Raw genomic sequence first — 26,023 nt, forward strand, 5'->3', positions numbered from 1 at the left:
TCAGTCAACAGCAGAGAGCTTTGATTGTACAGTCCTAATCTCTAATGCTTTTTTTTAAACGCATGCTGTTCTTTGAAATGCCTTGGAAAGTTTTATTAAGTTAAAGGCACCATTTAAACACAAATTGTTGTTGTTGATTTGGACATATAGCACTGTTCCTTCATCATGGGTGAATAACCTGTAACTCCTTACCTAACAGCATTGTGGGAGCACCTTCAACACACGGACTGCAGCGGTTCAAGAAGGTCATACATCATCTTCTCCACAGGCAACTGGGGATAGGCAATATTTGCTGGTCTGGTTAGTGAAAGGGCAGGGGAGTGGGACTGGCTAATGTGCTCTTGCAGAGAGCCAGCATGGGCACAATGAGCTGAATGGCCTCCGTCTGTATTGTAATCATTCAGTGATTCAGTGACTGGTTGAGAAAGGACCTACACTGGAGGCCAGGGACCAACTTCTGTAACCAACACCCACCCTGATACAAACCGGCTCTTAATTGGTCTGTCTGTGTTTCTAGACTCGGTTCTGCGAGCAACGCCTGCAATAAAACAATAGCAAAATACTGCAGCTGCTGGAAATCTGAAATAAAAAGAGAAAATGCTGGAAATACTCAGCAGGTCAGGCAATATCTGTGGAGCTAACATTTCAGGGTGTGCAGAATGATTTAGGGGGAATAAAAATGGTGCAGAATTTGATGGTCAATATAAGCTCAGAAGTGGAAGAGAAATGGACTATAGCACAGGAAAAAAAATTCCTGACTGTGAAAGATACTGTGGGAAGACAAAGCTGGTAAGACAGCTGGTCAGGGGATGGGTAGATGTGGAAACCTTGTTTGGACACAATCAGCAGAAGTAACAGTTAAGTGCCAAACACAGCTAAAGTGCATCCAGTATTAGAGACAGAGGAAGTTAGACAAAGGCAGAGAGGTGATCAGGGAGGGCAGAGGTGAAACAGAGCAAAAGATGGACATGGATTCAGATCCACAGTAAAGGAGCCACACTAGCCCCAGAGCGATGGAACCTCTAAAAAATAACAGAGGAGAGAACTAAAAGCTCCAAAATGTAGATGAATGGTCAAAAACACTCAACTCTGAAACAATTTCAGTTTTCAACTTTAAACTCTCCTGCAGGAGCCTGCAGCTAGAAAGATATCAGAAGCACTGGAGTCAGAGAAAAATCTCCCAGTTGAGGAAATACCCGGGGAGCGGGGTGATGTCACCGTGTAATTGTCGATGTGTGATGATGTCACTGTGTAATTGTCGATGTGTGATGATGTCACACACACGAACACAGAACATCTGGGTCTGTGCAAACCAGTGATCACCACACATTATGAAGGATGGGAGGATCCTTGAGAGGGGGCAGAGGAGATTTACCAGAATGGGTCGAGGGATGAGGGATTTTAGTTGCAAGGTTAGATTGGAGAAACTGGGATTGTTCTCCTTGGAGCAAAGTAGATGGAGGGAAGATTTAATAAAAGGTGCACAAAATTATGAAAGGTTTACGTAAAGTAGGTAAAGAAAAGCTGTTCACAGTAGCAGATCGTGAAAGGATTATGGGTCGCAGATTTAAGATTTTGGGTAAAATGTACAGGAGGTATGTGAGAAAGAAATGTTTGCACAATGAGTGGTAATGACCTGGAACTCAATGCTTACACTCAGAGGCCGATAGAATCCAGGCCCTGAATTTCTATCCTGGACTGAGTATGGCAGGTTTGGGAAACGGTTTGTACAGAGCATTAAAAAAGGATGATCCAGGTCCTGATGAATTGAGTGACTCTGTCAGATCTCAACCGTCTGTAAATGTTCCCCTTCTAACCCCCTGTAAAAGGAGTTTCCAAAATCCATCCCTGTCAGTCCAGGATAGAAATGCACAACATTCTCTCCTCTTGCTCGCTGGACCAGGATGACCGCGCATGCGCCCTGCTGCACATTGCCCCCTATAAAGATGGCGGCCGTTACCCCGGGCCTGGCGAAGGGAGAAATCCAGAATTTTTCGGCCCGTTCTCTGCAAACACAAGACCGGTACCTTGTTATTTGGGGTCTGAGGCCTGCACTGTGTTTTTATGAAGCCTCCCTGCCCACTCCGCCGGCTCCATTCCTCCTCACATACCCACTAACTCTGTTAGTTTGCTCCACTCGACATTCTCTCACCCGCACTGAGCAGCTTCCGTCACAGACCAGTATTGCGCAAGCTCATGAAATGGGCCGCACTGCGCATGCTCCAAGCACACACCCTAATACGCATGTGTAGGGAGCTGCTGTTGTGAGGATAGGGCACATTCTGGCCCCTGTTGAAGGCTGGGTAATCAGGCTGCCATTGAGAGGTCGTTTTTTTGAATAGAAAATTATGTTTTGTGATCCGATGACGAACGAAGCCCAAGACCAATACATAAAATTATTCAGTCAATTGGTATGACAAACAAAGTGCATGGGTCCTCTGCCATAAAACTGTCCTGGGTGTAAATAACTGCAGTAAAATCCCCTACATTTAGATGTGAACTCACTGGAGTCTCAGTAGGCGGTGTGAACAATTATTGTTTCTTCTCATACACAGAACATTTAAGCGCCGTCTTGTCAGTAAGAACGTCACAAATCAGCCGGTGAACAATCCTTTCACAATGTCATTTTACCCCTAAGTTCCAGGACCATTGTACATGGATTTGGGAGTTAAGCATGATTTTGGAGACGGAAGAGTGGTCGGAGATTGGATGAGAATTGCAAGGATGTCGGGGTCAAGGATGTACTCGTGGGAGGGAAAGAAGCAGCAGAGGCAGCTGATCGGATTGTCTCAATCTGAGTGACAAAGAAGCTCCATGAGCTCCTCACACTTGTTGGAGGTGTTGATGCAGTAGACAGGGGAGAGGGAGAGTCCAAAACAAGGACTAACTTGTGTTAGAGATGTTTTTAAAAATTCAACATCCTCTGTGTTTGATAGAATGTTGATTTATTTGATCTTTGTCCAGAATATTAACCTTATAACTGGGCTGGAGTTTATTAACATCAGCTGAAACAGACCCCAATGGGTATAGTTCATTCTTGTATATTATTAACAGCAAAATCCAATCACTGTATTTCGCTGTGAACTCGTTGGTGTCTCGGCAGGTGGGATGAATGAATGCGTATCTTCCCACACTCAGTGCAGGTGTACAGCCTCTCCCCAGCGTGAGAGCGCTTGTGTAGAGAGAGGTGGGATGATTGCCTGAACCCAGTCCCATAAAGAAGGCATCTGAACGGTCTCTCATCAGAATGAATACATTGCTGGTGGATCAGTTCCTGAGAACTTGTAAAGCACTTCCCACAGTCTTGAAATTTAAAAGCTCTCTTTGATGTGCAATCAGGTTGGATAAATTAATGAATCTCTTTCCACACAGCGCAGATGAATGGCATCTTCCCAGTGAGAACTCGCTGGTGTGTCTGCAGGTGGGATAACGGAGTGAATCCCTTCTGACACTTTAAGCAGGTCAATGGCCTGTCCCTAGTGTGAATGCTCCGATGAGTTTCCAATTTCGATGGGTAAATGAATCCCTTCCCAGTGTCAACATTTGCACAACTGCTTTCAGTTGTGACTGCATTTATGTTTTGACCAGGCCAGATGATCGGCTGAAACCTCATCCACATGCAGAACACTGTGAATGGTGCGTTCTTTTCCCATTTTCAAAATCCCACAATTCTCTGCGGCCAAGAAACCGCTCTGTCCAATAGAGACGCCCTCTGAAGAAGGGTCATACAGACTGGAAACTGCTGTCAGGCGTCGCAAGGGCCAGGGGCATAAAAATTCATTCACAAATGTTCCAAAAAGAGATACATTATAATCGCCAGGAAAGGCTAAACACCCTGAAGCTCTTTTCTCTGGAAAAGAGAAGGCTAAGAGATGACCTGATAGAAATAGGATAAAGAATGGAGTTGGAAGCTCAGGAATGAAAACAATGGCTTCTATCTTCCCAAAATTTAATTGGAGAAAATTTCTGCACATCCACAAACAGTCTGATAATTTAACAAAAGTGGAGAAGTGGAGAGAGGTGGTGGTGAGGTAGAGCTGGGCACTGTCAGTGTACACGTGATAACTGACACTGTGTTTTCAGATGATGTCGCTGTGGGGAGAATGTTGATGAGAAATAAAAGGAAGCCAAGGCTGGGTCCTCTGGGGACACCAGAGGTAACTGTGGGAGTGGGAAGGGAAGACATTCCAAGCGATTCTTTGACTATGATTAGATAGAGAAGAATGGAACCAGGAGAGGGCAGACCCACCCAGCTGGACGACAGTGGAGAAGTGTTGGAGCATAATGGTGTGGTCAACCTTGATAAAAGGCTGCAGGCAGGTCGAGAAGGGATAGTTTACCTTTATCACAGTCACATAGGATGTCATTGGTGGCTTTGATCAGAGCTGTTTCAGTGCAGTTGCGGGGCAGAAAGCTGATTGGAGGGATTCAGACAGGGAGTTCTGGGAAAGATGGAGACGGATTTGGGAGGTGTGAACACTTTTCAAGAGTTCAGAGAGGAACTGGGGATTGAAGATGGGTCAATACTTTGCAAGGACAGTAGAGTTAAGTAATTGTTTTTTGAGGAAAGTGTGATGATTTGAAGGAGAGAGGGATAGTACCAGAAGAATGAGTACTGTGAACAATATCAGTGAACATGGGGAAGTTGGGGGATCAGCAGTTTAGTGGGAATAGGGTCGATGGAGCAGGAGGTGTGTCTCATGGACAAGATGACCACTGAGAGGGCAGGAAGGGCGATGGGGGAGAAGCTAATGAAAGATGTGGGTTCACGGCTTGGACAAGGTGGAACATTATACAGGCAGTTTGTCCCAGTGGGCTAGTGGAAGGGAGGGAAGCAGCAGCGGCAGCTAATCGGATTGTCTCAATCTTAGTGACAAAGAAGCTCCATGAGCTCCTTACACTTGTTGTTAGAGGTGAGGATGGAGGAGAGAGGGGAGAGGGAGAGCCCTTCCAGAGAAACTAACTTGTGGTAGAGATAATAACAAGACTCAATATGCTATATTTAACACAAATATATTTTATTTGTCCTTATCCAGAATATTAGCCCCAATAACTGGGCTAGAGTTTATTAACATCAGCAGAAACAGACTACAATGAACAAGGTTCAGTCCTGGATGTGATTAACAGCAACATCCTGTTTGTTATTTGTGAACTCGCTGGTGTCTCATCAGTTGGGATGACCAGGTGAATCCCTTCCCACACTTGGAGCAGCTGAACGGCCTCTCCTCAGTGTGAATTCGCTGGTGCTTCAGGAGGTCAGAGGACACAGTGAATCCCTTCCCACATACAGGACAGATGAACGGCCTCTCTCCAGTATGAATTCGCTGATGTCTCAGCAAGTGGGATGACTGTGTGAAGCCCTTCCCACAGTGGGAGCAGGTGAACTGTCTCTCCACAGTGTGAATTCACTGGTGTCTCAACAGATCGCATAAATTAACGAATCCCTTCTCACACTCGGAGCAGATAAATGGTCTCTCCCCAGTGTGAACTCGCAGGTGTGTCAGCAGGTTGGATAACTGAGTGAATCGCTTCCCGCACTCGGAGCAGGTGAACTGCCTCTCTCCAGAGTGAACTCTCTGGTGTATCAGCAGGTTTGATGACTGAGTGAATCTCTTCCCACACTCGGAGCAGGTGAACGGTCTCTCCCCAGAGTGAACTCTCTGGTGTTTCAGCAGGGTGGATGACTGACTGAATCCCTTCCCACACTCGGAGCAGGTAAATGGCCTCTCACCAGTGTGAACTCGCTGGTGTGTCTGCAGGTTGGATAACTGAGTGAATGCCTTCCCACACTCGGAGCAGGTAAATGGCCTCTCCCAAGTGTGAACTCTCTGGTGTGTCAGCAGGTTGGATAACTGAATGAATCCCTTCCCACACTCGGAGCAGGTAAATGGCATCCCCCCAGAGTGAATTTGCTGGTGCCTCAGCAGGTTGGATGCCCAAGTGAATCCCTTTCCACACTCGGAGCAGGTGAACGGCCTCTCTTCAGTGTGAATGAGCTGGTGTCTCAGGAGGGTGGATGAATCAATAAATCCCTTCATACATACAGAACAAGTGAAAGGCCTCTCCCCAGTGTGTGTGCGCTGGTGAGTATCCAGCCTGGATGGATAATTGAATCCTTTTCCACAGTCTCCACATTTCCATGGTTTCTCCCCACTGTAACTGCATTTATGTTTTGACAGGCCAGATAATCGGCTGAAGCCTCGTCCACACAGAGAACACATGTACGGTTTCTCCCCACGGTGAACGGTGCTTTTTCCTTCCATGTTCAAAATCCGATGAAATTCAGGTTACGACTAATTGTGCGACACCGTTAGATTCTGATGAAACATTGGGTTTCCCAATTGAAAATCCTGGGGAAATAGTTTAAATAGACAAAAGTGAATGAGAGACAAACCACAATAACACAAAAACAGGTTGTGAAATTGAGGTGAATGAATCTGGTAATTTGTGGGGCCAGTACCAGGAAAAAGTGACCATGAAAACTGCTGGATTGTTATAAAAACCCAACTGGTTCACTAATGTCCTTCAGGGAAGGGAACCTGCCAACTGGTCAGGGACTATACAAAACACCAGCATCTACTGGGGGAAATAGAGAGGGAGATGGGAGAGGCAGGGGGTGAAGGAAAGGAATTTTATGCATCTGCAATTCTACCAACATCTCCCAAACCCTCACCCTCCATCCCCTAGAAAGACCAGGGTATATGTATGTGAACACCATCACCTCCAAGTTCCCCTCCAAGTCACACACCATCCTGACCTGTTTAACATCCAGTGTTGGATGAACAGAAATTTCCTCCATTTAAATATTGGGAAGATTGAAGCCATTGTCTTCAGTCCCTGCTACAAACTCCACTCCCTAACCATCAATGCCATCCATCTCTCTGACAACTCTGAGGCTGAGCCAAACTGTTCACAACCTTAGTGTCATATTTCACCCTAAGCTGAGCTTCTGACTACATATCACTAAGACCATCTATTTCCACCTCAGTAACTTTGCCTGCCAATAAAATAATAGCAAAATACTGCAGCTGCTGGAAATCTGAAATAAAAAGAGAAAATGCTGGAAATACACAGCAGGTCAGGCAGTATCTGTGGAGAGAGAAACAGAGTTAACATTTCAGGGGTGCAGAATGAACTACAGGGAACAAAAATGATACAGAAGCTGATGATCAATATAAGCTCAGGGGTAGAAGCGAGGTGGACTATAACACAGGAAAAACAACTCCTGACTATGAAAGACATGGTGGGAAGCTATAGCTGGTAAGCCAGCAGCACATGGTCAGGGCAGCAGTTGGCAGAAGTAACCGTAAAATCCTAAACAGAGCTAAAATACACCCACTATTAGAGACAGAGAAAGTTAGACAACAGCAGAGAGGCGATCAGGGAGGGCAGAGGTGAAACAGAGCAATGGATAGACACAGAATCAGATCCACAGTAAAGGAGTCACACCAGCCGCAGAGCTGTCGGACCTCACACGGATAACAGAGGACTAAAAGCTCCAAATTGTAGATGAATTGTCAAAACTACTCACCTGTGAAACAATTTAACTCTTTTCAGCTTTGGAAACTCCTGCCGGAGACTGTAGCTGGAAAGATATCAGAATCACTGAAGTCAGAGAAAAATCTCCCAGTTGAGGAAATACCCTGGGAGCGGGGTGATGTCACGCGCAATTGTCGGCGTGTGCTGATGTCACAGTATAATTATCGATGTGTGCTGATGTCACAGTGTAATTGTCGATGTGTGATGACATCGCAGACATGGACACAGAACATCTGGGTTTGTGTAAACCACTGATCACAACACATTATGAAGGATGAGAGGGTCCTTAAGAGGGTGCAGAGGAGACTTACCAGAGTGGTTCAACGGGTGAAGGATTTTAGATTAGTTTGGAAAAACTGGTGTTGTTCTCCTTGGAGCAAAGTAGATTGAGGGGAAATTTGATAGAGGTATACAAGTTAATGATTGGTTTACATGAGGTAGTTAAAGAAAAGCTGTTCACATTATCTGATCATAAAAGGGTTATGGGACACAGATTTAAGTTATGAAGCAAGATTTACAGGAGGGGTGTGAGCAAAAATGAGTGATAATGACCTGAAACTCATTACTTACTCTCAAAGGTTGATGAATCGAGTGAGTCTGTCAGATCTTGATCTGATGTTTGGTTTGAGTTTCCCGTCTGCAAATCCTTCCCATGTGATATCCTATGAAAAGATTACAAAACAATCAATCACTGTCAGTCCAGGACAGAAAATGAGAAATATTTCTCTTGGTTTGAGTTTGTTGTGTGTAAATCCTCCCCTTCTAACCCCCTGGAAAAGGAGTTTCCAAAATCCATCCCTGTCAGTCCAGGATATTCACAACATTCTGTCCTCCTGCTACCTGGACCGGGATGACCGCGCATGCGCTCTGCTGCACAGCCGCGTCCCCGGGCCGAGCAGAGGGAGACCCAGCCATATCCGGTCTGTTCGCTGCAAACGCGGGGCCTGAAGTTTCTGATTAAGGCTCTGCGGGCTGCACCAAGTGTTTATAAAACCTCCCTGCCCACTCCGCTGGCTCCATTCCTCCCGCACACCCACTAACTCTGTTATTTTGCTCTAGTCGCCATTTTCTCACCCACTCTGCCACTCGAGTCACAGGACAGCACTGCGCATGCTCAGCCAAGAGCCCGCAATGCGCAGGTGCGAATCAGACTCCGCAATGCGCATGCGTACGACCCTGGCGCTCTGGATAGGGCACATTCTGTCCCGCATTGAATGCTGGGTGGGAGGACGTAATTGCATATCCAATAAATTTTTATGATCCGATGGTAATTGCAGCTTTATGGTCAAGGTTTAAATTATACAATCAATTGATACAATAAATTGTATCGGCCTCTACCATGCTTCTGTCCTGGGTGTAATTAACAACAAAACAAACCCCTACAGTTAGATGTGAATTCACTGGATTCTTCGCATTTGAGGTGAAGAAGTGATTTATCCTTCCATACACCAAACATTTAAACTCCGTCTTGTCAGTAAGAATGCGCCTATTGCGGAGCAAATCCTTTGAACTTTTATAGCTGGATTGTTCACTGGTGGCCAAACTGAGTAAATGCCTTCACACGCAAGAAATCTCTAAATTTTCTCCATCAGATGTGACTGCTGCTGTGTCAACTAATCAGATGATCGAGTAAACCTTTTTCCATAATTAGCTGCTGAATGATGTTTTCACAGTGTGACTTTACCTAGGCGTGTCCAGCACAGACTTGGATTTCTAATCCTCTGGCAATGGGCTCTACATTCTCTTCTGAAGAAAAAAATGAAAGGCGATGCTGTAAATCTGAAATAAAAACAGAACTTCCAATTCTAAACAGGTCTGGTAGCGTCTGAGGAGAGACATAGTTTAATTCCCAGATTTTCTGAGTATTTCCATCATTTTCTGCTTTTATCTTTGATTAAAGACGTTGCTTCTGAATTGGACATTGGATTTCCTGGTGACCAACTTTTATTTATTCTTGTCTATCCGTAAGTGGAAGCATCTTCCAAACCCTTTCGGAATATTAAAGGCTTCGATCAGGTCATGCCTCACCCTGTTTTCTAGAGAAAACCTGTTTAATCAATTCAATATTTGTTGAAAGTTAAAAATTTTCAGTTCTAACATCAATCCAGTAAATCTTTATTGTTGCCGGGTCTTAAGGAGTTGAGTTACAGGGAAAGATTAAACAGATTAGGACTTTATTCCTTGGAGCGTAGAAGAATGAGGGGAGATTTGATAGAAGTTAACAAAATTGTGAGGGGAAAAGGCAGAGTAGATGCGAGTAGGCTCTTTCCACTTAGATTAGGAGAAATAAACACGAGAGGACATGGCTTTAGGGTGAAAGGGGAAAGGTTTAGGGGGAACATTAGGGGGAACTTCTTCACTCAGAGAGTGGTTAGAGTGTGGAACGAGCTACCATCTGACCTGGTAAATGCGGGCTCACTCTTAAGTTTTAAGAATAAATTAGATAGATACATAGATGGGATAGGTCTGGAGGGCTATGGACTAGGTGCAGGTCAATGGGACTAGTAGAATAATATTTCCGCACAGACTAGAAGGGCCGAATGGCCTGTTTTCTGTGCTGTAGTGTTCTATGGTTCTATGGTTCTACCTTCTCCAGTGCTTCTAGATTCATCTTATAATATGGAGACGGAGCTAATCTGAGTATCAAACTGATAATTGCCCCCAAATACCTGTAAATTGGAAGGATCAGCATTGCAGTGGGCGAGAGGAACATGGTTCCAAGCTGTTATTCACCAACCTCTATTTCGGCCATTTTCCCATCTACAGAACTTAAAATGAAATGAACACATCCAATAAAAAGATTTAGAAAGTTGGTGTTACTTTTGTTTGTGACTCGTTCCCTCGGGTATTCAGTAAATGCTACTCGGAGGTTAGGGACCGGGAAATAAACTACCTGCGTTTCCTTGAGCCTGTGTTCGGTGAATTGGGAGGTTTGGCCCGGGTTGGAGTATCTTGTGTCCCAGGGATGGGCAGTAACCCGCTGATTGAAGCTGCAGTCGCTGCTTTCTGCTGGCAGCGGGTGATTGGAGAGTGCGGGGCCGGAATATTGCTGCTTTTCTGCTTTTCGCTGTCTCACTCACTGTGGAGCTGAGGAAGAGAGAATAATTGATGGGTTTGTTTGAATTCAATAATTCTATAGATTTCGAATGGCCTCGATGTCGGCCTAAGTGTTTTTTTCATTATATTGCAGATTAATATTCGTGAACACTGACCAGGACACATGGCTGTGAGATCAAGCACCTCCTCATTTTTCTCAATCGAAATATACAATCTAATATCTCTTGCTGTACAACCTGTTACAGAGATTGTTATAGAAAAGAGGGAAAGGTTTGCTACAGCTATACAAAGTCCTGGTTAGATCACACCTGGAGCACTGTGCATAGATCTGGGAGCGGCCCCTTTTTAAGGATTAATATTTGCCTTGAAAGTTTCAGAGGAGCCGCATTGAAGAGGTTGGTGGGTTTTGGAAATTGGAAGTTGTACATCCGCAGCTTGTGGCACTATTTCACCTCACTGTCCACTTCATGTTCATGTCTAACACACTCGATACTGTTATTGGCTGAACGAGTCTTCTGTGTTTTAACTAAACATGCTATTATTTTGTAGGAAGAACGAGGAGAGACAGTGTAAATTGCAGGGTTCTGGAGAAAAAGTTGGGTAATGGCAATGATAGGGCGGGCAGAAGGCCCACTTTCCCTGCTGTAACCATTCTAAGATTTTAAACAAATAATATTAGCATGTTAGCAAGTTCTGTAGTTGTGGCCCAGTCTTTAAGGTGAATGGGTTTAAAATCCATTGGGGCCTCCTGACGTAGGTTTGAATCTTGCTGACTGTGCTTCTCGTTATTTCTGCTTGACTGTAGAATTAATTCTCATTCAAATAGAAGAAAAAACAACCAAACAAATCCATTTATGTGACAGTCTTCTGCAAGTCTCCAGTCGGATATGAAACAGAAACTGAGCCAAGTTGGTGACATTTTGTTTTCTGGGCGTTTGTTTCTCCTTAGGCCTCTGTCACACTCCGTGTATCCGTCTGTGTGTGTTCCTCTGTATGTGCCCATGTGCTTCAGTTCCCCGAGGGGTTGAATACATTTTACCAGCACAAACTTTATTTACTTTAGTTGCGCAACTTCATTTTAAAATGTTACGAGGAAAAACTCTCAGGGTAAAAGGTGCAAGAGGAGTTTGTCTATTTCTCTGTATGTTAAACTGCAACAACAATTTATATTTATAAAGCGTCTTTAACCTAACGAAACGTCACAAGGTGTTCCCCAGGATCATTATATAACAAAGTGTGACACCGAGTCACATATTCGGTCAGATGACTAACAGCTCGGTCAAAGGTGAAGAACTGTATTAATGGAGGAAGCTATCGATTTCATGTTCCAGAAAACAGCAATGGTTCTTCTCGTTGGCTCACTGTGTTCAACCTGAACAGACCATTTGGTCAGAGAAATTTATCTCTGGTGAAAGGGATCGGGAATGAAAAAATGCCAAAATCAGCCTTCATGAGCCAAATTTCCAGCTCTGTTAGCAGCTTCCCCGATGGCCGACTGGTTAGGGTTCAGCACTTTCACTGCTGCACCTCAGGTTTGATTCCCTGTCAGGAAATTGAGATTTACTGCCCTTGGGCGAACTGTTAAAACCAATGTTATTGTCTTCCTGGCTGAAAGCAACACAGAACATCTCTGTCAGAGTTAGGGGAGTGAGAGTTAAAGTTTCACATCAGAGCTGGAAATGTCACACGTGCAACAAGTCAAGAAGAGATCCAGAGGGTGTGAAAATGAAAGAGAAGGGCTGTGATGGGTTACAAAGCATTGACTATAGAGCTGGTGGTGCACAGCAGAATATTATTCCTGTATTATCCATGTTACTTGCAGCTCTAATTTCCTGATTTATTACAGTACCCAACATTACCACTGCAGTTTGGTGACCAATAAACAACTCACACCAATGTTTGTTGCCTCTTGCCCGTTTCTTAACTCCACCAAAATTGATTCGACATCTTGATCTTTCAATCTAAGACCCTCTCTCACGAAAGTACCGATCTTGTCGTTATTAACTGTGCGACCCCGCCTCCTTTCCCTTTTTGCCCATCCTTCCTAAATTACGAATACCCTTGAATATTCAGATCAATCACACTGCTCTTTGAAAGCAGCACTCAGGGCCGAATGGCCTCTTTATTTGCTGTACCTTTCTGTCATTTTGTGATTCCTAACACCCCGGTTGCATCTCTCTAAGTTATTCTGGCATTTCATAGCTCAATCTAGCGAGATGTACATCTTACCCTTCTATCCAACACTTTGAATTCCAGACAGTAAACAGATTAAGAACTGAATTTGAAACCAGATTAGTACAACTGCAGAAATGATCTGAACCATTCACTTGAGTTTCAAACACGCAGTGCTTGCACATGAGCATGTACCTTCTTGTATATCTACTGAACAAAATAAGCTCATTCCGATTCTTCACATTGAAAATCAGTTCAAAATAATTTCAAAGTTTAACAACATACACAAGAATGTGGATAATTGATACTATGCACATTCCTATAATCAGCGTCTGGGACAATCAGGTCCTGTGAACCCTTCTCGTGTCTTACATTTCCATTCCCTGCTTTCCAGGGAAAGATTGGGTTCATAACCTGGATGGGTGGGTAGTCCCTGGCTAGGTCAGTCCTCTTCCAGAGAGTATATAAGAGTTATTGCTGTGACAGCCGGTTTTCGTCCCTACTGCAATTAGTGATGATCACAAGATTTTTTATTGAAAACAAATTTCACCATTTGCCATGGTGAGATTTGATCCCCAGAATCCCAAACCAGTGAAAGTACCACTGTACCACAGCCTCCTTTCAAGGTAAACGTGTTTAGAATTTGATGTGGTTCAGTTACTTACAGTGATGAATTTCTGCCGTGTGTTCCCTTGTCAGTTTCACAGGAGCCGCAGTGATGAGGTTGGTGGGTTTTGGAAATTGAAAGTTCTACATGAGCAGCTTGAACAGCGAGTCGAACAATTGCCAGCTCAAATCGAATTGTACGGTTTGTGTGCGGTGTTTCATTTTAACAGGAAAGACGAGGAGAGACAGATTCAAAATAAATTGCTTTGAGGTAAAAGACGAGGGTTATGGAATGAGTTAAATTGTTCTTCCAGAGAGCCGGCACGGACAAGAATGTTCTCCTTCTCTGCTGTAGCCACCCATGATTTTATACTAACAACATCACCCTGTGCATTGAGTCAGTCGTGGTGACTGAATGGTGAAGGTGACGGAGTCCAAATCCATTGGGGTTTCCCGCTTCTCATTATTCTTGGTTTTAACTCTGTGTTTACAGAGTTAATTATCGGCTACATTGAATCAAGTCCATCCAAACACTCGGGCGTTTTCCTATTTCTGTTCATTCACGAAAAATATTCACGAAATTTCCAGTCAGAAATGGAACAAAAACGGAGCCAGGTTGGTGTCAGGCTTGCTTTCTGGGTGTTTGTCCCTCCTTAGAAACAATCTCTTGTCCTCTGTCACTCTCGGTGTCGATGTCTGTGTGTGTTCCTCTGTGTGTGTCAATGTGGTTCAGTTCCTCATTTTTACCATCCAAACATTGTTTACGATAGTTTTGTGGCTTCAGATTAAGATGGTCCAGAGAAAACAAAAGCGCTGTTTTAAAAGATGCAAGAGGACATTTATTTCTGTTTCTTTTTGGGTGGAGACTGTTCAGCTGCTAAATGCCCGGATGTTACAAAGCGGATGATGATTGAAGTTTTCACATGATCTTATGAAGTAGCTGAGAATGCTCGAGGGGCCGAATGGCCTATTCCTGATCATATTTTTCCCACACTCTAATTCAGAGCCGATGCCGGTCAAGGCAATGGTTGTTTCTGCTCTAAATGTGGTACTGAGTCGCCGAGTGGGCTAAGATGCTGGCCGAGGCTTCCCTGCTTTGGGTTCCAGTCCCGCGGCTGCTAAACTTTGTTGTTTGAGACGCTTCCAAAAAATCCTCTGTGCGGCCAGGGGGCGGCTGATCTGTGCCTTGTTGCATTTTGGTTGGGAGAATGGGGAGAGTTGGTTGGGGCAATGGCACGGACTGAAAATCTTATTTCACTGTTACTCCCTGTCTCCATTCTATTATTTTATACAAACAATAGCGAACTTTCACTAGGTAATGTGGCGAATTGGTTAAACCGATGGGCTGGAAATCGGCTGGAGTTTTCTCACGCAGGTTTGACCCCGGTCGTTTATGCTTCTTATCATTCCTGATTTTAACTGACGGTCTGTGGAATGAATTTTCCGTTAAATTGAATAAAAATATCCAAATACCCCGTGTTCCTTATTTCTGATCATCTGCAAACAGTCAATAAATTCGCAATTGGAAATGGAAGAGTAATTGACCACTCCTGATCAACCAATCACAACTGCTCTTTGACAGCAGCAGACCAGGCCAAATGGCCTCTTTCTTTGTTGGAACTTTCTTTAATTTTATGTTTCCCAACACCACGGATGCTCTTTCCCAGTCATTCTGCCATTTTATAACCCATTCTGTCGAAATGTACTTTGTTACCTTGTGTCCTGTCCTTCTGAAGTCAAGACCGGGAGAGAATTCAGTGATAAGTTTTCTTGTCATTTCCAGCAGGAGATTTGGAGCCAGACCAGTTCAATGAGAGTTTAAATGGTGCCAACCCTTCACTGCAGCTCACTGTGTTTTTGAGTGGAGATAATTTCTGTTTGTTACGAAGTGCAGGATGATCTGATTAACTGACGGAGCAGGTTTGAGGTTCTGAATAATCTATTCCTGCTCTGAAACAAAACCAAAACATGCTGGAAAAACTCAGCAGGTCTGACAGCATCTGTGGAGAGAAAGACAGAGTTAACGTTTCGAGTCTGTATGACTCTTCTTCAGAACTAAAGAGAAGTAGGACTTCATATTTCTACATCCCTTTAGCTCTGAAGAAGAGTCATACGGAGTCGAAACGTTAATTCTGCCTTTCTCTCCACAGATGCTGTCAGACCTGCTGAATTTTCCAGCATTTTTTGCTTTTGTTTAAGATTTCCAGCATCCACAGTATTTTGCCTATTCCTACTCTATTGATTTTGTTCTATTTCAGTGCCAAAACTTGTGAAGGAAATGATTCATAAATTTCGCCCAGCATGGCTGGGATGGCTAAGGCACTAGCTTGAGGTATTTATGGAGTCGTGAGTTTGCGTCCCACCGCTGCTTAACATTTAGCAGCCCCATTAGGACAAGCAGATGCCACCTCATATTGAATGCATGGTGTTGAATTTTGACAGGAAAAACGAGGAGAGTTGCTGTGGGGAAAAGGTGGGCTGTGGAATTACAGTAGTTGAGTTGCTCTTCCAGAGAGACGACATGCTGAATGACCGTCTGATGGAGCCATCTGTGATTTTATACAAACAGCAGTGACGTCAGTGCAGGTCCTGTGTTCACAGCGGAGTGAATAAGGGGATGGAGTTGGAATCCTGTGGGGTCTCCTCACAGAGGCACAGATCCTACCGGCTTCAGTTCTCATCATTACTGATTTTAATAGTGCCCATGGAATTAATTGTTGGATAAACGGAATCAAAACCAATCAAACACTCCCGTGGTTTCTTCTTTCCGTTCGTCTGTGTGTGTCAATGTGGTTCAGTTCCCCAAGGGAATGGACACATTTTTAACAGAACAAACTTTATTCACATTAGTTGTGCAACTTCAGATCAAAACATATCAGGGTGAAAGTTGGAAGAGGAACTTGCCTCCTTCTCTATATGCCCCATTACAACAACAGCTTACGTTTAGATAGCGCTTTTAACGTAATGAAACCTCCAAAGATTGTTGACAGGATCATTATATAACAGAGTCTGACACTGACACGCATATGAAGACGTGGGGCCAGGTGAACAAAAGCTTGTTCAAAGAGATAGGTTTTACGGAGAGTCTTAAAGGAGGAAAGAGAGGTCGAGGTGGAGGGAGGGAATTCCAGAGCTTGGGGCCTCGGTAACTGAAACCTCGGTCACCAATGGTGGAGCGATTATGATTGGGAACGTACAAGAGGCCAGGATTAGAGGGGCACAGATATCTCAGAGGCGTGTGGGGTTCGAGGAGATCTCAGAGATTGGGAGGGGCGAGAACAATGGGAGATTTTAACACAAGGATAAGAAAGTTTGAAGTAAATGCATTCTTTGACCGGGAGCCAATGTAGGTCAGCGAATAGAGGGTGATAGGGGAATGGGACTTGCTGTGAGTAAAGACATGGACAGCAGTTTTGGATGACCTCAGTTTGCGGAGGGGAGAATGTCCACTTACATTCCAGAACTGACAATCTGCTGGATCAGCACTGCCCTGTTTCCAAGACCAATATTGATCCTTTATAAGCTGCCGTTCCCAGAACTATACACAGTCCTCCAGGTGTGATCTAACCAGGGCTTTGTTTAGCTGTAGCAAACCTTTCCCTATTTCTATAACAGCCTCTGTAACAGGCTGTACAATAAGGGGAATTACATTGTTTATATCGACTGAGATGCTTGGTGAGAATAAACTTCATTTAAATATTCAATAGGAAATCAATTGCATAAATAAATATTCCTCTTCATTTCGAAGACAACAAATGAATCCCCAGTTCAACTCTCAGTGTCATTGGGTCAGGGAAACTTTGTTAATTTTTACACACTGAGCATGGACACTGCAGAAGCTCCTGCACCTCTTTCAATATTGTTTTTCTTAACTCAGAGTTTTCAAAAAGGAATTCATAATTATTTGAAATGGAAAAACAATCTGCAGGGTTATGAAGGAAGAGAATGATATTGGAGCTAAGTGGTTAGCTCTTTGAAGAAAGCACAAACCCGATGGGTCGAATAGCCTCCGAATGAGCGGTGTCAGTTTACAATTAGATCAATTTCTCTGCAGCATTCCAAAATGCCCCGCCCCAATCTTATTCCTGAAGAACAGGATCTTGCAGTGCAGCAGGTCTACACAGTTTGAAATTCTATACAAGTCCCTTTGGCATTTTCTCACAAATTGTTTCAGCGATGCCCACGTCCCATAAATGAATAAAAATACAAATAGTGGTTATCACATTTGCTTCACATGCGCAAGGTCACTGGTTCAAAAGCTGGCAGAGACATAATCAAAACTGAATCATCTAATTGTGAGAAGTTGCACAATTCCCATTTGTTGCTAAACAATAACTGAATACATTATCTCACAGCCATGTGTCATTGGCACTTCTCCAGGCTTTGAATGATTTTCTCCAAAAGGCACCGTTATGAGAAAGAGACAATAAATGAGACGAATTACAGTGAGATAGTTCGCACATGTGTGAAGTGTTGAATGACCTGCTGATGTGCTCAGGCATTTTATGATTCTAATTTCAGATCAATTTCTCTGCCGCATGGCTGTTTTTTAGCTGAACTGGACTTCCACAAACCAGGGTTTGGAAGTGCAGTAAGACTGCAGGGTTTGATATACTAAGTCACTCTCTGTGGTTCTGTCCATTGTTTCTGTAGTGTAGTGGTTATCAAGTACATGCAAAAAGTCCCCTGTCTGGAAATGGGTAGAAACACTATCGAGATTTACACATCTAAGTGTGAGGGAAAGTTCCATAATTCATATTTGTTGCTGAATATTAACTGAATATAGTTCCTTGCCACCACATTAAATTTGCCCTTCGCCAACTTCAAAAAGCATTCTCAAATTCAGGAGGGATGAAAGTGACTAGGCACAAAAAAAATACCAGTTTCTTTAGTCAACAACAGGAATTAATGAGCTTACAAATGCAAATTCACAGTTACCTATTGACTGAAAGATGACTACTAGTGTGAACCAAAGACTAGCATTACCCTAAAGGCAGGCGCAACTGATACTGTGATTGAACACAAGGGAATGGGAGAGATGGTAGAAAATCACTTTTCATCGCTCCTCATCATGGATCTTCATTCTTTCATGTGCATCACTGGCCAGCATTTGTTGCCCATCCAGAATTGTCCTTGAGCTGTGTAACTTGTTAAACCATTTCGGAGGGCAGTTAAGAATCAACCACATCACTGTTGGTCTGGAGTCACAGGCGGGTCAGACCAGGTAAGGACGACCGATTGAATTCCCTAAAGGACTGGTGAATGGGTTTGTACAGCAATCAGTGATAGTTTCATGGTCATCATGACTGAGAAAATTCTGAAGACATGTCCGATCAGAATAAACGTCTTTTGTAAATTAAATATGAAATTAATTGCACAAATAACTAATGTTTATATCAAAAACTTCAGAAGGAACCATAGTCCAACTCTTCATTTCATTGGGTAAGGGAAATGTTCATTAAGGCAAACTGCATGGATTCTGCAGAAACTCCTTCTTCAAAAGGGAATTTGGAAATGGTTGAAAGGGAGAAATTTCTGATTCATGGAAAGGGAGAAGGAAACTGGGACTAATTGGCAAGATCTTTGTAAAAGGCTGGTTATAAATAGAATGGGTGGAAGGTCCTCTTACTGCGCTGTGCCATTTGATGATGACATTGTTGATCAGTCTGTCTCCAGCATTCCTAATGAGAACAGCCGAATTCCATTTCTTCAAAACAAAGACCCAAAGTGCTGCTGCATGACGTCACCGTTTAACATTCCAGACAGCTCCATTGGGATCCAGGCAGGGAAATGTTCCTGTAGCGTTGTGGTTACCCCACTCATTTCGCATGTGTAAGTTACTCCATTCGATGCTCGGGGAAAACATTATCACCCAACTGTGTGGAAAAGTTGTATCGCTCCCATTCCTGTTTGATGTTGAATGTGAACTGAATGCAGGATCTTGCATCCACATTAGATTCGCTCTTCACCATTTCTGAAGATAACATTCAGCAAAATAAGAAGATGTTTCTGCTGGAAGCGGGTGATTGGAGAGTGCGGGACTGGAATATTGTTACCTTTTCCTGTCTCACTCACGGTGGAGCTGAGGAAGAGGCGATTAATTGACGGGTTTGTTTCAATCCAATAGCCTCATAGATCTGTATTGATTTAGATGGGGGTTCACGATCGTTCATATTCTTTGTTATGTCTGAAATGAATATCCAGAAACAGAGCTTGGTGTGGGAACTAAGTGGGTGACAGCCGAGTTTTCAACGTGGGAGGTGGGATGGATATTCTTGTAGTTTCAGGGCCCCGAAACAAATCAGAGCGTTAATGAGTAATGATGGGGAGAAAAAAAGTGCCAGCTTCGTCCCTGGGTGGTCTCGAACCACCAACCTTTCGGTTAACAGCCGAACGCGCTGACCAATTGCGCCACAGAGACTTGATAGAAGAGCTTGCACTCTGTAAGATATCCTAAACCAATGGCTCAGTGAGAGAAAGCTTCAGATTGCCGTGACTGCAATGACAATTATTCCCTATCAGTTTTACTCTTCCCAAATAAAAGTTGGGACATTCATTGTGGACACATGGAAAAAGTCTGATCCCACCCACTGCAGACACATCCATGTCACCGGGATCCAGCTCTCCTACAACCGGTGCCGTCTCCCTTCGAGTCTTTCCGTGTTTTGTCTGTTACCAAGTATTCTGATAGTCCCGAAGCCGGTAATTCTAAAGGGGTTTCTCTGTTACACAGCGAGTGGTTAGGATCTGGAATGCACTACGTGAGAGTATGGGTAGGAGGCAGATTCAATCGCGGATTTCAAAAGAGAATTGGACAGAAAATGCAGGTCTCCAGGGACAAACGCGGGGTAGTGAGACCAGGTGAGTTAGTTTCCAGAAGAGAAAGAGATCTCCCTTTTCAGACGGAGTTAAGGAGATTTATTTCCTCTCATAGGGTCATTCGCCTGTGGAATTATTTTCATCAGAGGTTTGGTCATTGAATTTACACAAGCCAGAATTAGACAGATTTTTGATAGACAAGGGGGTCAAACGTTATGGGGAGCAGGCAGGAAGGCGGAGTTGAGACCACAACCAGATTTGTCGTGACCTCAATGAATGGTGAAGCAGGGTCAAGGGGCTGAATGTCCCACTCCTGCCCCTGAGTCTTTTGTTCCTCCGACCCAGGCTGAATGGCCTCCATCTGTGTGTAGCCTTAGCACTGATTCTCTGACACTATGAGGCGCTGGAGAGGCAAATGGCCAATTCCTGCTTCTATTTGTTATGTTCTATTTTGGAGCTGTTACCACCCAAGGCAATGGTTAGTTTACCTTTGATAGTGGGAGCGTGGCCGGCTGGGTTAAGGTGTTTTATTTGGCCTCTGTTCTCTTCGTGGGTTCGAATCAAAATTTCATTTGATTTGTTCTTTCAGTCACTTCACCTGAGCATCGGCTCGTGGCCGTGATGTACTAAGATCTTCATCTTGGCAGGAAGAACAAGGAGACGCAGTATGAATTGCAGGGTGACTAGGGATATGTGGGGCCGAACTCCCTCTTTCTCTGTTATAACCTTTCTGTGATTTCATATGAACAAGATTGAAATTGATGTGAGGTTTGTAATTGCGGATGAGTGGTTAAGACAATGGGTTTGAAATCTATTGGGCTCTCCCCGTGTAGGTTTGAATCCTCGCTGTCTGCTGCTCCTTATTTTAGATGAATCCAGAATTAAATTAATTGTTGGTGAAATGGAATAAAAACTTTCCAAACACTCCCGTGTGTTTCTCCGGCTTCTGTTCCGCATTTCTTCATTTCCGTTCATCTGCAAGCATTCACCAAATCTGCAGTCTGAAATGGAACAATAATTGGAGAAGCTGGTGACATCCTAACTTTCTGGGTGTATGTGGATCCTGAGGCCTCTGTCACTCTCGGTGCATGTGTCTGTGTGTGTTCCTCTGTGTGTGTCAATGTGGCTCAGTTCCCTGTGGGGATGAACACTTTTTTACCATCACAAACTTCATTCACATTATTCGTGCAACTTCATGTTAGAACATTATGGTCCCCCGTCTTTTCCCCGGAGACCTGAATTTTCTGTCCAATTCTTTTTGAAATCCGCGATTGAATCTGTCTCCCTCACACTCTCAGGCCGTGCATTCCAGATCCTAACCACTCGCTCTGTAACACAGAAGCCCCTTCAGAATGGAACACTTTATGTGATGTTGCCTCTCTTCATTCTTCCGACCAACATGAATCACTTCACACTTCCCTACATTAAATTTCAGGTTCGCTTTAACAGTTTACACGAGGAATTCCTGTGCATTGTGACAGTTCACACAGCGGTAAGAAAAAAGTTAGCTCCTGATCAGGAGTTGAACCTGGGCTGCGGTGGTGAAAGCACCAAATCTGAAGCACGAAGCTCTCTGGCTTCCAGTGAAGCCGAGGGGAGTTTTCACTCAGAAGCCAGCGGCTGTGATATTAACAAAGCGGGATGGAGAAAGACTCAGTTTGAGCGGTGACACTGCACATGTGAAAGCAGCAAAACTTTAAAAAATGGCAGCGCCTAACATGGGGCTCGAACCCACCACAGACATTAAGAGTCCCACGCTTAACAGGTAAGCTAGCCAGGCAGACACAGTCATTGCTTCCTATGCAAAAATTCAGGGAGATCAATGTCTCTTCCGCCCTGGAGCCTCAGCTTGTTCTGAATTTCAAAGTGTGAGAGATAATCGACCGACAAAATCCACAAGGTTGCAATGCATTCCTCTCAATCAGCAGTAACATCATTCACATCTTCCACTTCTTTGCTGCACCTCCTTCCAAACATTGCAAACTCCACTTGCATCTTTCATCCTGATATTTTTCTCTTTGACATTTTAATATGAATCTGCACAATTAATGTGAGTTAAGTTTGTGATGGTGATTATGTATCCATCCCCTCGGAGAGCTGAAACACAGAGGAACACACACAGGCACATACACCGAGAATGACAGAGGCCAAAGGAGAGACAAACACCCAGAAAGCAAAGATGTTACCAACTTGTCCAATTATTGTTCCATTTCAAACTGCAAATGTAGTGAATGTTTGCAGATGAACAGAATTAGAAACACGGGGGTATTTGGGTGGTTTTCTTTTTCATTTGACTGATAATTTATTCTGCAGACAGTCTGTGTCAATCAGGAATGAGAAGAAGGGAGTTGGCAGGATTCGAACCACATGCAAAAACGCCTGAGCCACTCAGGACAAAGAGGTAAAGGCTGCATGTTGTTTGTTTAAAATAATAGAATGAATACAGGGAGTTCCAGTGAAAGAAGGTCTTCCAGTCCGTGCCATTGTCCCACCTTTTCCCAGTCACCCTAGGATTTACACTGTCTCTCCTCATTCTTCCAACTGAAATACAACACTGCACAGCTCAGCTGCCCCTTCACCGCACGGAGAATTTTTTGGAAGCGCCTCAAATAACAAACCACCAGAAAGTTTGGCAGCGGTGGGAGTGAAGCCCAAATCACCAGAGAGATCGAAACCTGAACCAGCGGCTGAGCCCACTCGGCCTCACTACCACATTCAGATTAGACACAAACATTGTCTTCACCAACATTCACACTGAATTAGAATATAAAAAATTATGATCAGGAATTGGCCATTCGGCCCCTCGAGCGTTCTCAGCTACTTAATAAGATCATGTGAAAGCTTCAATCATCACCCAGTAACATCTGGAGGTTTAGTTGCTGAACAGTCTCCACTCAAAGAAAAGAGAGAAATGTTTTAAAACTGCTCTTTTTTTCCCTGTACCACCTTAACATGAAGCCACAGAACTAACATGGCCAATGTTTGGGTGGTAAAAATGGGAAACTGAACCACATTGACACACACAGAAAATCACAAATATGTGTGTTGTTAAGATTTGAAATTGTGCTTATTTTCATACTGTCTTTCAATGTTCAGAAAGTGGAGCTGTGATCAGCTTATAGCTCAGAAGATGTACAGCAAGAATGTACATAACAGGCTGATGCTAACAGTGCCTGTTTTAACTCGGTGAGCTGCATCTGACGATTGAGAACATTTAGTTGCTGCTCAACGAGTCCGGTTCCAAATTCCCTGCCATAACTGAAAAGAAAACTCGCTGAATTTGCTGAATGTCTTGAATTCAAAGCATCATATGGAAGGTAAGAAAATTCATCTTAACCGTGGTATTAGGAAAAAAAAATGACAGAAAGTTACAGCAAAGAAAAAAGGCCATTCGGCCCTTGGTGCTGCTTTCAAAGAACAGTGTGATTGGTTGACCTGAATACTTTTAGGAAGAATGGACAAAAAGGAAAACGAGGTGGGGTCGCGCTGTTAATAAGGAACGAGATCGGTACATTAGTGACAGAGGATCTTAGATTGAAGGATCAAGATGTGGAATTAGTTTGGGTGGAGCTAAGAAACAACAAGAGGCAGCAAACATTGGTGGGAGTTGTTTATAGGCCACCAAACTGTAGTGGTAATGTTGGGCATGGGATAAATCAGGAAATTAGAACTGCATGTGACATGGGTAACACGGGAATAATATTCTGCCGTGCACCACCAGCTCTATAGTCAGTGCTTTGTAACCTATCACAGTCCTTCTCTTTTATTTTCACTCCCTCACTCCGACTCTGGGTTTATTCCCGAGTTTTGCCCTTGTGACATTTCCAGCTCTGATGTGAAACTTACACTCTTACTCCATCATTTCTAGCAGAGTTTTACAGTGTTATTTACAACCAGCAAATTAATCACATTGATTTGATCAGCTCGCCCAGGAGGAATAAGTTTCAAATCCCTAACCAGGAATCGAACGCAGGCTGTACTGATAAAATTACCGCATTCTAACCACTAACCCAGCAGTTTGACACATTCAGGCTGCTTGTGGCATTTTCCCTTTCCAGATCCCTTTTTCCAGGGACAAGTTTCTTTGACCAAATGGTCTGTGTCGTTTGAACACAAGTAACGTCTTCAGCCAATGAGAAGAGCCGTTGCTGTTAGCTGGAACATGAAATCGACACTTTCCTCCTTTAAGACAGTTCTTAAAGCCTTTGACAGAGCTTTTAGTCATCTGACCGAATATGAGGCTCGGTGTCACACTTTGTTATACAATGCTCCTGGGGAACGCCTTGTGACGTTTCATGAGGTAAAAGGAGCTTTATAAATATAAGTTGTTGTTGTACTCCATACATAGAAAAAGACAGACTCCTGTTGTCTCTTTCATCCTGATATTTTTCACTGTAACATTGTAATGTGAAGTTGCACCACGAATGTGAATACAGTTTGTGCTCGTAAAAATGTGTTCACCTCCTCGGGGAACTAAACCACATTGACCCCCACACAAGAACAAACAGAGATATACACCGAGAGTGACATGGGCTTAAGGAGAGGCAAATGCCAGGATGAAATCATGTCACCAAATTGGCTCTTTTTTTTTTCATTTCCGACTGGAGATTTGCAGAAGGCTGACAATGAATGGACATAAGAAATCACGGATGTGTTTGGATCTCTTTTCCTCGATTCAAACGATAATTAGTTCTGTCTGCGTACAGTCAAAGTCAGAAATAACAGGAAACGTAGTCAGCAGGATTCGAACCTGCGCAGGGTAACCCCAATGGATTTCTAATCCATCGCCTTAACCACTCGGCCACGACTACAGAGATTGCTCCTACACCATTATTAGTTGTATGAAATCAGAAAGGTTACAGCAGAGAAAGCAGTTTTTCTGCCCGTCTTGTCATGGCCATTACCTGGCCTTTTCCCCGGAACCCCGAAATTTATCCTGTCTCTCCTCATTCTTCCCACCAAATTGGGAATGAAAGACTGAGAAGGATCACATAAGCTTAGAAAGCTCACAGCAACCGTTGTTTTCATTGGCTGACAAAGTCGTTTATCTTGAACCTAAACAGGCAGTTTTGTGGTGAAAGAGATCTGAACTGAAAAACAATAGGCAAAAGCAGCGTAGATAAGCCAAATCGAAAATTATTGGTCCAGCTTCCCTGGTGGTCTCATGGTTAGGATGCGGTGCTCTTAGCGCTGCGACCCGCATTTGATTCCCGGTCAGGGAATGTCAATTTGTTGGAACGAGTGTTGGTTATTCATTGATTGGAAACGTTTAAAACTCCACCAGAATCAGGGGAGTGTGGTTTTAAGTTTTGCCTCAGAGCTGGAAAACAGCACACTTAGTTCAAGTGGGGTAAGGGAATGAAGGAAGAGGAGAGGAGAAGGGCTGGGTGCAAAGCACTGACTATAGAAATGTTGGTGTGAGGCAAAATATGGGTGGGAGAAGTACGAAATTTGCTGCCTACTGTTTGCACTGACACAAATATCATTCCTGAAGGATCAACCAATCACTGCTGCTCTTTGAAACCAGCACGCCCGGCCGAATGGCCTCTTTCTGCGCTGTAACTTTCTATAATTTTATATTTCCCAACAGCACGGGTCATTCTGCCATTTTATAACCCACTCGAGCGAGATGCGCTTTCCTACCTTGTATTCGGCTCTTTTGAAACCTAAACACGGAGCAAATTCAGCGAGTTTTCTTGTCATTTCCAGCACGAGATTTGAGACTAATTGAGCGACACGTTAATGGTGCCAATCCTTCACTGGAGCTCACCGCGTCCAAAGAGCACTGCTCCCATCAGCCTGTTATGTAACTTCTTGCAGTACATCTGCT

At 43.8% G+C, this 26,023-nt stretch overlaps 3 protein-coding genes and 2 non-coding genes across 5 annotated transcripts in view; 2 read left to right on the top strand and 3 right to left on the bottom strand.

The window, feature by feature from the left end:
* LOC144698341 (uncharacterized) overlaps nucleotides 1-26,023 on the top strand; it is a 204,575-nt gene that overhangs the window by 167,801 nt on the left and 10,751 nt on the right. The window lies entirely within an intron of this gene.
* Nucleotides 1-26,023, top strand: part of LOC144698308 (uncharacterized) — a 319,027-nt gene that overhangs the window by 37,148 nt on the left and 255,856 nt on the right. The gene's annotated exons all lie outside the window — the stretch shown is intronic.
* On the bottom strand, nucleotides 5,406-6,344 carry LOC144697675 (uncharacterized). Its single transcript, XM_078569695.1, has one exon. It carries the CDS (start codon nucleotides 6,261-6,263, stop codon nucleotides 5,406-5,408), a length of 858 nt encoding a protein of 285 aa, XP_078425821.1. The 5' UTR covers nucleotides 6,264-6,344.
* On the bottom strand, nucleotides 19,722-19,795 carry trnan-guu (transfer RNA asparagine (anticodon GUU)). Its single transcript has one exon. It is a non-coding gene; the product is annotated as a tRNA-Asn (tRNA).
* On the bottom strand, nucleotides 24,923-25,004 carry trnas-aga (transfer RNA serine (anticodon AGA)). The gene has a single exon. It is a non-coding gene; the product is annotated as a tRNA-Ser (tRNA).

Source organism: Cetorhinus maximus, chromosome 23, assembly GCF_964194155.1.
Source record: "Cetorhinus maximus chromosome 23, sCetMax3.hap1.1, whole genome shotgun sequence".
NCBI classification, from domain to species: Eukaryota; Metazoa; Chordata; class Chondrichthyes; order Lamniformes; family Cetorhinidae; genus Cetorhinus; species Cetorhinus maximus.

Coding starts and splice junctions, on each gene's coding strand:
- LOC144697675 (XM_078569695.1), bottom strand. CDS start 6,263: ATGGAAGGAAAAAGCACCGTTCACCGTGGGGAGAAACCGTACATGTGT.